The sequence below is a fragment of the Rhamphochromis longiceps genome, linkage group LG16, assembly GCF_057381845.1.
Source record: "Rhamphochromis longiceps isolate RC_006_pf linkage group LG16, R_longiceps_female_GT1.1, whole genome shotgun sequence".
NCBI classification, from domain to species: domain Eukaryota; kingdom Metazoa; phylum Chordata; class Actinopteri; order Cichliformes; family Cichlidae; genus Rhamphochromis; species Rhamphochromis longiceps.
The window spans coordinates 20771866-20784278 of record NC_140572.1 but is presented as its reverse complement, the minus strand read 5'-3'; the positions used below and the strand labels follow the sequence as shown (position 1 = coordinate 20784278).

The window sequence follows — 12413 nt, the reverse complement described above, 5'->3', positions numbered from 1 at the left end:
CGAAAAAATAACAAGACTTCAACAAAAGCCTTCTCTTCCTTTGGATTTGTGGCAATGCCATAAGACCATAAGACCCTGCTGAGGTTTTTTTCAATTCAGAATTTATCCACATATTGTTTAAGAAGTTAGCAGTCATAGCACTGCAACATCAGTGAAGGGATCAAGACCTCCCTGTAGTTTCTTTGTTAGTAATGGCATGTAAAACCAGCATGTTTTTGGCAGTATTGTAATGTACCATGTATAAACGCTGTCTGTGTAGTATGGACTGTTTGTCATATTATGGTTCTCACTTCTTGTTTTACTTTGATTTCTTGTGTCTGGTGTCGGTGTTTAATTCTACTACCCCTCTTGACTCTATACCCCATGTGCGTACAGAGTACTGGCTTCCCCTCAGTCTTTGTCTCAGCGTCTGATGTTGTGGATCTAGTTTGCTGCTTGATTTAACTTTGAACTCTTTCAAAGCCTTCACAAAGGTTTGTTTGTTTGTTTTTTAATTTTTTTGAGTCTGCAGTTCATGACAGTTTGGTACCAAATTATAGGTCTCTGTAATTTGGTACACAGCAAAATCTCCAGTGTTAAATTAACACTGGAGAGTGTCTATATGGGTCCACACCTCTGAGTGTTAAATTAACACTTTTGACAGTGTTATATGTTTAAAAGTAACCTAGTCAGTTTTGAAGATTAACAATGGCTAACACTGCCTCCCCCCACCGCAGGGAAAAGGGTAACACCACCTGGGTCTGGGTGCGGTTCCCCCTCCAGGGGCAAGGGTACCTAGACCCGGTTCGTAGAGTACGCTTGGGGAGTGTGATCGTGTGTACAGCGTCTCTTTATGTCTGTCTCCACGTTGGTTGAGTGTGGAATAAGTGCATATGAGAGCATGAGGGTGGGAATGGATGTTTGTGTCTGTGTGTGCCTGTATGTCTGTGTCTATATGTCAGGTTGGGTATCAGACGCCACCTCTCTGGGGACATCTCAGGCCCTCCAAGGTTTGGAGGCCTATCTCCACCCACCACCACTTCCCCTGCCAGTGGCGGACTCCCTCAGACATCGGTGCGTTGGTGGTTCTTTGTGTCCGGGGATGGGCGTCCAGGTACACACCGGCTCACTCCTTGGCGGCCGCTTATCGGGACCTGGAGCCTGGGGCTCGCTCGGGCCACTTCGGAGGTGGGGTGCCCCCGGCCTCTCGGCCTGGGGCTCGGTCACTCAGGCACAGCTGGCTGCCGGCGGAGCTCACGGGCGCGTCACTGCAACTCCCCCTGGCTTCTGCTCCGCGGCTGCTGAGTAAGCCCTCATCTGGGACTCTCCTCAGCTCTTTCTGGGACAGTGGCGCGGCTGCCCCTCTGTTGGTCTTCCTTGGTCTCTTGTGTTCTGGGGGCCTCTGGATGTCTGGAGTTTTGATCTCCTCCATACCTGCTTCATACCCTGGGCTGTGGCTCCCCACACTCCCTAGCAGATCGTTACATGGAGAAACCTTTGGAATGCAAGCATGCTGATCCACACAGGTATGCACACAGGTGTACACACGGGTATTCACAGACGCGGACTACAGCTTTCTTGGCTGCTGCCTCAAAGCACATTGTGCGCTGTCTATCTTGCGTGCTGCACAATATCGTTTATTATTTAGTACCTACTGATATCTACTGCTAGCTAGTTTATTGTGATGGTGCTGTGTTTTTTTTATTATGTTGCTCTTTGTTGTTTGCTTTCTCTTCTGTTTTTTCTCTCCATACAGGTGACCCAGGTGTTTTTTTTTTTTTTGTTTGTTTTTTCTTTCTTCCCCCCCTTCTCACCGTCTCTTCTCCCCTTTGGTTTTCTTTCTCTCCCTCTCTTTCTTTCATTCTTTCTCCCTGTCCTATCCCCCAGTCATGTCTGTCCCGTTTGTAGCAACCGAAAATAAAATAAATTCTTAATTATAATAAAGGTCAATCAAATGGACCAATATGGCAAGGCCATGATGATCCACTTGGTAAAATAAATCCGCTTGGCATCTTTCTTGGCCTTAAGACAACAATTCTGATGGCTAAAGATCCAAACGGGACACAAAAAAAAAAAAAAAAAGGCTAACACTGAGCAGTGCTGATTTTCTAACACTGGAATATTTCTAACATTTTGAGTTATTTTCCAGTGTTAGAAAATCAGCACTGCTCAGTGTTAGCCATTGTTAATCTTCAAAACTGACTAGGTTACTTTTAAACATATAACACTGTCAAAAGTGTTAATTTAACACTCAACAGTGTTGTATTTAACACTCAGAGGTGTGGACCCATATAGACACTCTCCAGTGTTAATTTAACACTGGAGATTTTACTGTGTACAGAGACCTATTATCACATGCATTGAATGTCTTGTTCTCTCTCTCTCTCTCTTGGCTTGTTACTAGTTGTTGCTGGTTCACAGTGCAGCAGGGTGTTTTCTAATTTGACACATTTTGCTGCATTTATATTACTTTTTTGTTTTTCTGTCTGTTCACGTCAACCTTTTCACTTCTTCATCCGCACTAAACTCTGTTCCAAAATGTGCATGAAATTGATGGTAGGGGTCGTGCTGAGAGATTCTGATTGGAGAATGCAGTATCAGTAATGACAATGAATGAATAGGCTGTTGTCAGTGTGTGTAAGTACTGGTGCGCAGCGGCCCTTCAATTGGCTTAAAGGTGCATTGGCTTACTTTGGCATGTGGTCATGGCTTGGCCTCCCCAGAGCGTAGACACTAACATTACTGAAGCAATGTGGGATCATTTTGAGATAGCAAAACAAACAAATAAAAAAAATGATGTCGGAGAACTATTCCTGAAGACTTATATTTTCAGGAATAGAGCAAAGAACCAGTAATGTCACACACATGCACCAAAATGGTGGCGTGGCAAATCAAACATAAAGCTCTCATAATTGGCCACCCTGGGAATTTTACCCAAATTATGCTAATTACCAAGAAGGCACTTAGGTCTTTTACACCTAGGACTTAGACATGGTTCAATTAAAAACAAAACAACAATTTATTGACAACTAGTTAAAACATCACATAAAAACAAGAGCAGATGAATCAGTTGCACATGTATTCTAAAACTCAGAGCTGTGGCTTACCAGTGGGTGAGTGGGATGCCAGATGAAGGTAGGTCCAAAAAAAAAAGAAATCACCAATGCATACGTGCAGCACAACGTCATGCACACACACACTAACACTATTATGCTGCTCAAGACAAGGGTGTATAATAAACGGAAGGTCCCACCACCAAGGCATCCCAGCCACCTCCACTTCCGGCCTTCTGCATCTGAATAAAAGAAAGAAACGTTATAATGTATTCCAACAAAAACCTAAATGCACCCTCTGTTGTGAGCCCAACTGCAGAAACACCCTGGTGATCCACAGCTAGAAAAAGGGCCTCCTTCCAGTGGTGTAAAACACAAACAAAAGTATACAAATCAAACAGTCAGAGACCAAATATACAAACAAAGTAAATGAAACCTTTAACTTTGAGCAGACGGCCTCACATGTCGGCTCAATGCTTTTCTAAAAATGTTCACCTTTAGTGAAACGGTAAACAACACTGAAAGAAAAGGCGACAAAAAAAAAAAAAAAAGAAACCAAAAAGGAAAGGCTTTTGGGTTTCACTTCTGTCAATGTAGCCTGGAAAGGCAGTAGGGTATCGGCTGCCCTCTGAGGCCCACACTTCCTGCAATGCATCATACAATTAGTATTTACAGAAAAAGACAATAGAAGGATCGTTGCAGAGTTACGCACCGGTCAAACGGGGTCGCTGTTAACAAAGTGGCCCAGAGGAAGCTTCTGCAGCTACAACCTATCCAGGATATAATTGACTGTTAATGACTGGACTGTCACAATGGTTCCTTTCTTTTTTAGCCATTCTGCTATTAAATTTGCTGCTGTGTTTGGGACCACTGTCCTGTTGTATGACCCAGTTTAGCTTTCACTGTAAAGCAAATTGTACAGTCTCCTGCATTTTTAAGGAAATCCACTACTTTGATAGCTTCTGTCCTGCATGTTTTCCACTTTCTCATTGTAGCAAGCTGAACTTTAAATTGTTCAGAAATAGCCTTATAACCCTTTCCCAATTGATGGGCAACAGCACTCGTTTTGTATCTAGATCTGCTAAAGAGCAGCTTATTTATTTTTTCAATCATATTCTGGCACATAATACCTTAGAAGTAACAGAAGGCGTGCTTTCTTTTTTTTTTATAGTGACTGTATATCCCACATACTTTTTGAGAGATGACTTTTTATAACAAGCCTCGAAAAGACAAAGTGTCAAGAGAACAGAAGCACTGTCGGAAAAAAAAGCACAGAAAAGTAAAGTAAACCTCACCTACTTTATGAGATGTTATCTATGACCTGTTGCTGTGGTATTGGTAAAAGTAGAACAGTGCAATACTGGGTGGGAAAACTACTACAGTCAGGGTACACTCTCACAGCATCGTCTCCGACTTCAAAGACCCAACCAGCCAACCAAAAGAAAAAAACGGCATTTCACTCACGTGGTCACACACCAAAGTTATCTGTTTCCTGTTTGCACGCCATTTCTGTGGTATTGTGTAAGCATCTGGGCATGGTCTTAATACTATGCATGTATGTCCACTGTGCAGGCACACATGCAAAGAAGCTGTACGCTAAAATTAAGATGATTATTAGATATCAAATTTTCCTGCTTGTGTGACATCAAAGCTGTTAAAGTTGCCGTGCAGAGAAAAGGATTAAACAGCATATGACTCAACGGTAAGAAAACAGTATTGCTATTTAGTCTGTACCACCTTTAGGTTTGCACAGGATGTGACCGTTATCGTTCTTATGAGCAATTTATTGCTTTTTATTACAGTCATGGGGTATTTAAAGATTACTGTTTTGATACTGCACTTCAGTTTCTTGTAATTATTAAGAAACTCTCAGCTGAAAAGAGCTCGAAAAGTTTTCGTGCATTTAAAAATTTTGCTCTTTTGCGTGACCCTGTTTTTTGTTGCTTTGTGTTTAGGACATCCTTGATATTTACTTTTTGACACTCAGTGAGAACAAAATACCAGTTGCAGATATTTACATTCCAAATGAATAAATAAATAAATAAATCTTTTTTTTAAGCTGGCATGGAAGACTTGTCAAGATATTGGGGAATCGACAGGATCTTGTTTCTCATATGCTGCATCGTCTCTATATCTTTACAAGCAGGTAAAATTTATTTTACGGCTTTGACAATGAGTATAATATAATGGAAAAGTTTAATAGTTTGATTTTTTCAGCTTTTGCTTTTATACTGGAAGCTACATGGAAAAAAGTATGAATAGTGCAAAATAAGCTTAATTTTATATCTGGATTATGACTTAAACTTCAGTTCTTTGTTTTTGGGGATGGGCTGTATTCTGCAACGTGCCTGCCTTTTTACAAAGCTGTGTATCCTTTTTTGTATATTTGTCACAAAATACGGTTAAATGTTGATTTATATCTCAAGTGAAGTAACCTATCCAGATCTACCTGATATTAAGAAGTAATTCCTCCCTAAATATAAACCCTGTTGCGCAGCCTTGGCAGCAAGAACTGCGATCAGCAGTAACTTGTAATGTGTCTTTCAGATCACTGTGCACAAAACTTGACCCATGTCTTGGCCAGACACTCTTTAAGCATTTTCTTTTAAAGAGCAGAATTCATGAAAACAGAAAAGCAGCCTCCGACCATCACACTACCACCACCATGTTTTACTGTAGCTATGATGTTCTTTTCATGAAATGCTGTATCAGGTTTATAGCGCATGTGCCGAGGCTCAAACCTTCCAAAAAGACAAACTTCTTTTCTGTTGAGCCCACAGATTAATTTCCCAAAAGTTTCATTGATCAACAAGTTTTTTTTATGTCAAATGTGAAATAATCCTTTGAGGTTTTGTTTATTGGAAGCTATGTAACTCAATTTTTAGGGTGTTTTTTTTATTTATAAATGTTGAAACATGAATACTGACCTTAGCTGAGACAAGTGAGGCCTGAAATTCTTTAGATGTGGTTTCATACCTCAGACACCCTGTGTGTTTTTTTTTTTTGTTGTTTTTTTTTTACCTCCTCATTGAGTCGTCAATTCTCTCTTGGGGTAATTTTGTTAGACTGGCCACTCTTGGGAAGGTTAATGTTTATTTACTTGTGGATACTGGCTCTCACTGTGATTTGTTGGAGTCCCAAAGCCTTAAAAATTACTTTATTACAGTCAGGTAGATTTGGATATCTTTTTTCCTGAACAAATAGAATCACCATTTGAAAACTGTATTTTTAAAATGTATGTTGGTTATCTGCTCTGAAGCATACAAAAAATAGGAAGTGGGCAAATAGTTTTTTCACAGCACTGTACATGCGTTCAATATTGATAAAGTCAGAAAAAGGATGAAAAAGCAGAGCTGGCATAACGGTGGGCTGCAAAGTGACTTGAAGAGAAACCAGCATCGATAGTCAAGCGATAGTTGATAGTACCCATAGGGTACACAATGAGATTATGTACCCTATGGGATATAACAGTTGAAAGTGCGTAGGAGCATCAGCTGAGCTAACTGATATACCAGGATTAACTTCATTCAGTGACCTGCTCTGTATGTTCTTCTACTCTTTATGCTCAAAGTTAAAGCTAACCATCTACAGCAACTGTGACACGCTTTCATAAAAATTAAAATCATGTAAAAAAACAAAAAAACAAAACACATTTCCCAAAATGCAGTCCTATTCCCCAAAATACTGATGCTGCAGAATGTAAACACAACCCAAGCTTAGTATACTACAGGATACTATATATGTAATGGAAGTAATGAGTAAATGAGGCCTATAAAGGGATTTTTTTTTGTCTTTCAAGAAGCGAACAGCACTTCCAGGATGGTGGGGAGCACAGTGACCCTGCACTGTACCAGTAACACAACCGGTGACCTCCTTCAACTGACATGGGGAAGGAATGGGACTTGTCTTTTTAGTTTCAGGCCACAGAAAACCTCAAACAGCAGCTCTGTCACCTTAAGCAAGTCTCCTGCTGCTGCCACCCTGAATCTGATCATGTCCACCTTAGAAAGCCAATCATATGCACTAATCATAGAGAGCGCCCAGAAAAGTCACACAGGAAACTACACTTGTGCAATGACCACAAACTCTGGAGTCTTCGAACTGAAATGGGAGCTTGTGATTATAGGTGAGTTTATCAGCTTTTGAAGTTTTTAGATTGCAAAAACCAACCAACCAAACAGACAAAAAAGCACACCTTACACACCCATCAGGACTGAATACAGTGTGGGGGTGGGGCAGAGGCTGGCTGATGGTGGGGCACATAAAGAAGAAGAGGTTGACAACAATGGCATTTTTTAGCTTATCCCATTTTTATCTTCTTTCTAAAATACACAAGTCCCTGCCCTTTTACTCTAAAGATTACACTGGATTAACTGCAGTTTGTGCGACTTTTATAGGCGGCTGGTGAGAGCACTACTCAAATGCTGTTCTAGGTGAAAGTTGAAAACTCACCCACACACATTAGCACTGAGCACCTCTGGCTGCACTGACATTTCCTTCATAATTGTGCATTGACCTTAATGTTAGATTGTGTGGCAGGATTAATGCTTTTCCCACTCAAACCACAGTATGAAAGTAGAAATATAAAGCTCCCAAGTTTCAGACTTTACATGAATGACATGAATGACATGAAGCGGTAAAAAAACATTTTGTGAGATGCCTGAGGTCTTTTCAGAGACCACAGGGCAGGTGTAAGCACTTCTGACTTCCTTTCTGAAAACATAGAGCTAATAATAATAATAACAACAAAAAAACAAGATACTGCTGTTGGTTGGAAATTAGCATATCTGAACCAACTGAATTGCAGTGAAATGACTCACTTTTTTATTTTATTTTACAGAGAACGCTGAAGCTGAAAGTTCGAATAAAATCAGCAAAGTTACAACAATTGCAATTATTGTACCTTCGCTATGTTTCCTGATCTTTATATTAACTGCTGTGATCATTCTCAGAGGAGTCTGCAAACGACGTTCACAGTGAGCTTCCTCCAGTCATTCTTTTACATTATTTTATGCCATTGCTATTACAAATAAAGTGTTTTTTTTTCTTTTTCTTTCTTTTTTACAGAACAATCACCCAGCCTCCTAGAAGGTTGGTAAGTGTGGTAAGTTAGGAAGTTTCTTCGTTTTTTTCCCATTTATACACAATACTTAGACTTAGAAGGTCAAATAGATCTGCCACCTTTTCCAGCTCCACTAGCACAAGGACAGAAACCAACCAATACCACAATATCTGCATTCATGTTGTATTTAAGCTCCTTAAATATGATGTTTTGTTCCTCTTTTTTCCTTCTGCAGCGGGAGCCGACACAACCCACTTATGAAAACCTGGATTTTGTAGGTCGCCAGCAATGTGGACAAATTCAGGTTCACCCTTATAAATACAGGGCTGAGTGATATGAATCGCACAGTAAAATAAGGCATAACTCTTTTAAACGATCATCCACTTTAAACAGCTTTCTCCCTGAGTGTGTTGTAATGAAGAGCACAATCTGTACTTGAAGATGCATTATTTTTTCTCTGGGTAACTGAAAACCAGTCAGAATGTGACATCATCGATTTGTAATCATAAGTTGACAGTACATCCCTGTCAGTTTGTATAGGGTGTGTAAATCCTGAGCAAAATAGCTTTCTTGGAGCTCCTAAATGCACTGTTATTCACTCACTGGCTAATGTTGTTTTAAATGAATTCAGTTTTATTTATACAAGTCCAAATCACACCCACATGTCATCTTAGGCTGCTTGTCTAGTAAGCTCAAGACGTTACAGTTTTACAGAGAGAACAAGTGCCCATTCATTATGCTCTCAGTGCTGCAGTTGCGAAAGTAAAACTTTAAACTTGACGCATTTGAACATGATAGGGTAGTTAGTGCGCTCATCTCTGATGCTGTCTCACAGTTTAATATAGGAGATGCAGAGAGAACCAGATCAAAGCGGAATTTATTTACTTAATTGAAGATTCTTGGTCATAAATAAGACTACACAAACCCTGATCACTGTTTTTGTTATCTGTGTATGCTTTCATTTCATAAATCAGACTTCAAGGCAAATAAGTTACAAGTATATTTATTGTTTTTTTCATCACCGGGTAAATGCAAATGAATGACAATGCAAAAAACATAGTTTATGCTGGTGTAACCTCACAGGCGATCTACCTTCTGTGGTTTTAGTACGATACGTCTCAACAGGTTACATACATAGAAAATATTCTTTCATCAGAGATTGTTTATCACTGTTAAAGCACACTGTAGCAACAACCCCAAAAGGTTTGACACTGTGTGAAATAAAAACAGAATGCAATTATTTTCCAATCTCATAAACTCACATTTTACTATTTCATGGGAAATATGAGCTCATTTTCAGTTTAATGGCTGCAGCATGTGTCAAAAAAGCAGGGATAGTAGCAACAGAAGACTAATACTAATTAGGTTAACTGTTTTCAGGCCATTAGAACCAATTTTAGAAAATACGACATCTACAAATTGTGGAACAGTTTCAGAATAATGTCCCTAAACATGAATCTGGAGAAATCTCTGTGCACATGTGACAAGGTGGAATATCAATAATTGATGCCTGTCATGATTCTGTCATGGAGGTCACTTCATCAGCTCAGGAACACAGTTTACTGTGCCATCCACAAATACATGGAAACCATACTGGCTGAACCAAACAGGACCATCAGGCTCAGTACAGATGCCTGTATCTGTGATGGTAAAGTGTTGCATTAATTAGTGCTTATGGAACTGGCAGCTTGCATCTTTAAAGACGCCTTCAATGCTAGCCAGGTTAAAGGAAAGTCAACTTTATGACACTGCAGACTCTGACTTCAAGCTCACTAACGCATTAATGGCACTTTGTACTGCACTCATTTTGACTGTATTCTGAAGAGGAGAAACAGAGAGTCAATAAGATGGTACTAAGATCACATTTAAAGACTCTGCATGACTCAGTGGAACATATCTCACATCCTTCCCTTGTCTGTGGTCACTGGTGTGAAGTGGCGTCGATGCTTAAAAAAACAAAACAACCACAACTCACAACAGTGTTTGTTTTTTTTTTAGGTCAAGAAACTGTTTAATTCCAGGCACGGATGTAGGAGGTAATTTCCTGTGAAATTATTTTTCCAATCGTTTAAGAAATTAAACAATAAAATCTAAAAGTGCAAATAGTGCACTGCTAATGCAAGTAGCTTACTCAGTTCATCAGCTGGCAAAGTGAATGAAGAGAAAACTTAAAATTCATGATGAGGGCATTTTAAAAGAGAAGTGCAGTGCTTAAAAAATGCTTCAAAAGACACTAACAGTACACATGAGCCAAGTTTAAACTCAGCAAACTCCTACTGGTTGGAGCTGCCCATGCTGGCAGTCCACACCTCTAATTTTAAAAAGGCTGTAATAAAAACAAGAATAGATAAGTCCTAAAGTAGAAAAAACATCTCCCTCATCCATATTAGGTTAACTGGGGATTCAAAATTGCCCAAAGGTGTACATGTGAGTGTGAATGGCTTTCTGTCTCTATGTACTGTCTCTGCAGAAGACATTGTTGAACCCCTCTCCCCACAGCCCAACCTGTTTGGAATAAGTTAACACATTGCTCCAGTGTTGTTGTTGTTGTTGTTTTTTTGAATACGTATCATTTAATGTGTAGCACCTGTGCTTGTCAGTATAAATGGCTCTGTAGAGACTACATCGATCAGGCATAACATTATGACCACCTGCCTAATATTATGTCTGCCTCTTTTTCTGCTATAACAGTAAACAATTCCAATGCACTGTGTATTCTGAAACCTTTTTATGTGAACCAGTCTTACCTTTTTTGGCAATTTGAGCAAAAGTAAGTCATCTGTTGGATCAAAACATGTGGGCCAGGCTTTGCTTCTCATGTGTAAAATGGCCTGTATTTGTATAGCGCTTTACACTACATTCAGTCATTGGTGATGGCAAGCTACATTGTAGCCACAGCTGCCCTGGGGTGCGCTGACAGAGGTGAGGCTGCCGGACACTGGGGCCACCGGGCCCACCACCAGTAGGAAACGGGTGAAGTGCCTTGCCCAAGGAGACAACAACCAAGACTGTCAGAGCCGGAGCTCGAACCGGCAACCTTCCGATTACAAGACGAACTGCCAACTCTTGAGCCACGATCCCCCCAATGTGTCAATGACCCTGTTGCTGGTTCACCACTGTTCCTTCCTTGAACCACTTCTAATGGATACTGACTATTGCAGACTGGGACCACCGCACAAGAGCTGGGTTACTGAGATGCTCTGATCCCGCCGCCTACCTGTCACAATGTTGCCCTTTTCAAACTTAATCAGAGCCTTGCCCATTTTTCCTCCTTTAAACACATATAATTTTAGGGCAAAATGTTCATTTGACCCCTAATATATCCCACTCAGTAAGACGTGACATGATGATCAGCGTTATTAACGCCACCTGTTAGTGGTCATAATGTTATACCTGATCGGTGTAGGTCCTATAGTTACGTTGCAATCAAAGCCATAACTTTTGGAAACTGAATGACTTTATTTTGTACAGAAAAATAGAATGTGAGTGTTGAGTGTATAAAACAATGAAATAAAAAGGAAATAAAAAAGAATAAGAAACTACTTCTTCATTTAAAATCAAATTGACACAAGGGGAAAAGTCACTTACTCAATGCATTTGGTCCCTGCTGTGCCTCTGACTCAGTCTGACTCAGTCCTCAATCCATCATTGTTTGTTGTCACATCTTTTTTTTTTTTTAAAACAACATTGTAATTGTGGAAACATTTATTTTGAGGCTTGAGAACGGACATCATAAACCTGCGGGTGATGTCACAGAAGCTACGCCAATCTTTAATATCATATATGGGAACAGGTCTCGGTGACTTCATAGCTGGTTATGGCCATATATGGAATAAATACATCTTTAGAACATCAGAAATCAATAATTTGCAATTCAGTTAATGGGAAATTCTTATATTATTTCTCTTTTTCAAAGATTTAGAGTTATCATGAATTGTTTTAAAGCTAGCAGACATCTAAAGTGCGAATAACTGTAAAAAAAAAAAAAAAAGATATAACTTTTAGTTTACTCAGTGGTCATTCATTGTCAGCGTTGCTGTGAATGAATATCACCCCCACAACATCCAGCCAATCAAGAAAAATGAATTACTCACATGGCCAGCGACCAAAGTCATTCACTTCCTGTATGGAAACCACTCTAATATAAGTACTTGGGCAAGGTTGAATCTTTTGCATACATGCTATAGCTGGTATACTGTATAATTACGATGATTATTATATATACACTTTACTTGTTTTTGTGGTCTAAAACGTGTTAAAGGTCTGTTATAGAGATAAGGACCATACAGCATATGACTCAATACTGGTAAGAAAATGTT

General features: G+C 39.7%; 1 protein-coding gene across 1 annotated transcript; it reads left to right on the top strand.

Annotated features, from left to right (window-relative positions):
- The first annotated feature begins 4603 nt into the window (after positions 1-4603).
- On the top strand, positions 4604-11589 carry LOC146651025 (uncharacterized). The gene is made up of 6 exons (XM_085384475.1): positions 4604-4734; positions 5092-5178; positions 6832-7158; positions 7873-8008; positions 8100-8136; positions 8330-11589. Exons 2-6 carry the CDS (start codon positions 5097-5099, stop codon positions 8426-8428), a joined length of 681 nt encoding a protein of 226 aa, XP_085240601.1. The 5' UTR covers positions 4604-4734; positions 5092-5096; the 3' UTR covers positions 8429-11589.
- Positions 11590-12413: the final 824 nt, after the last annotated feature.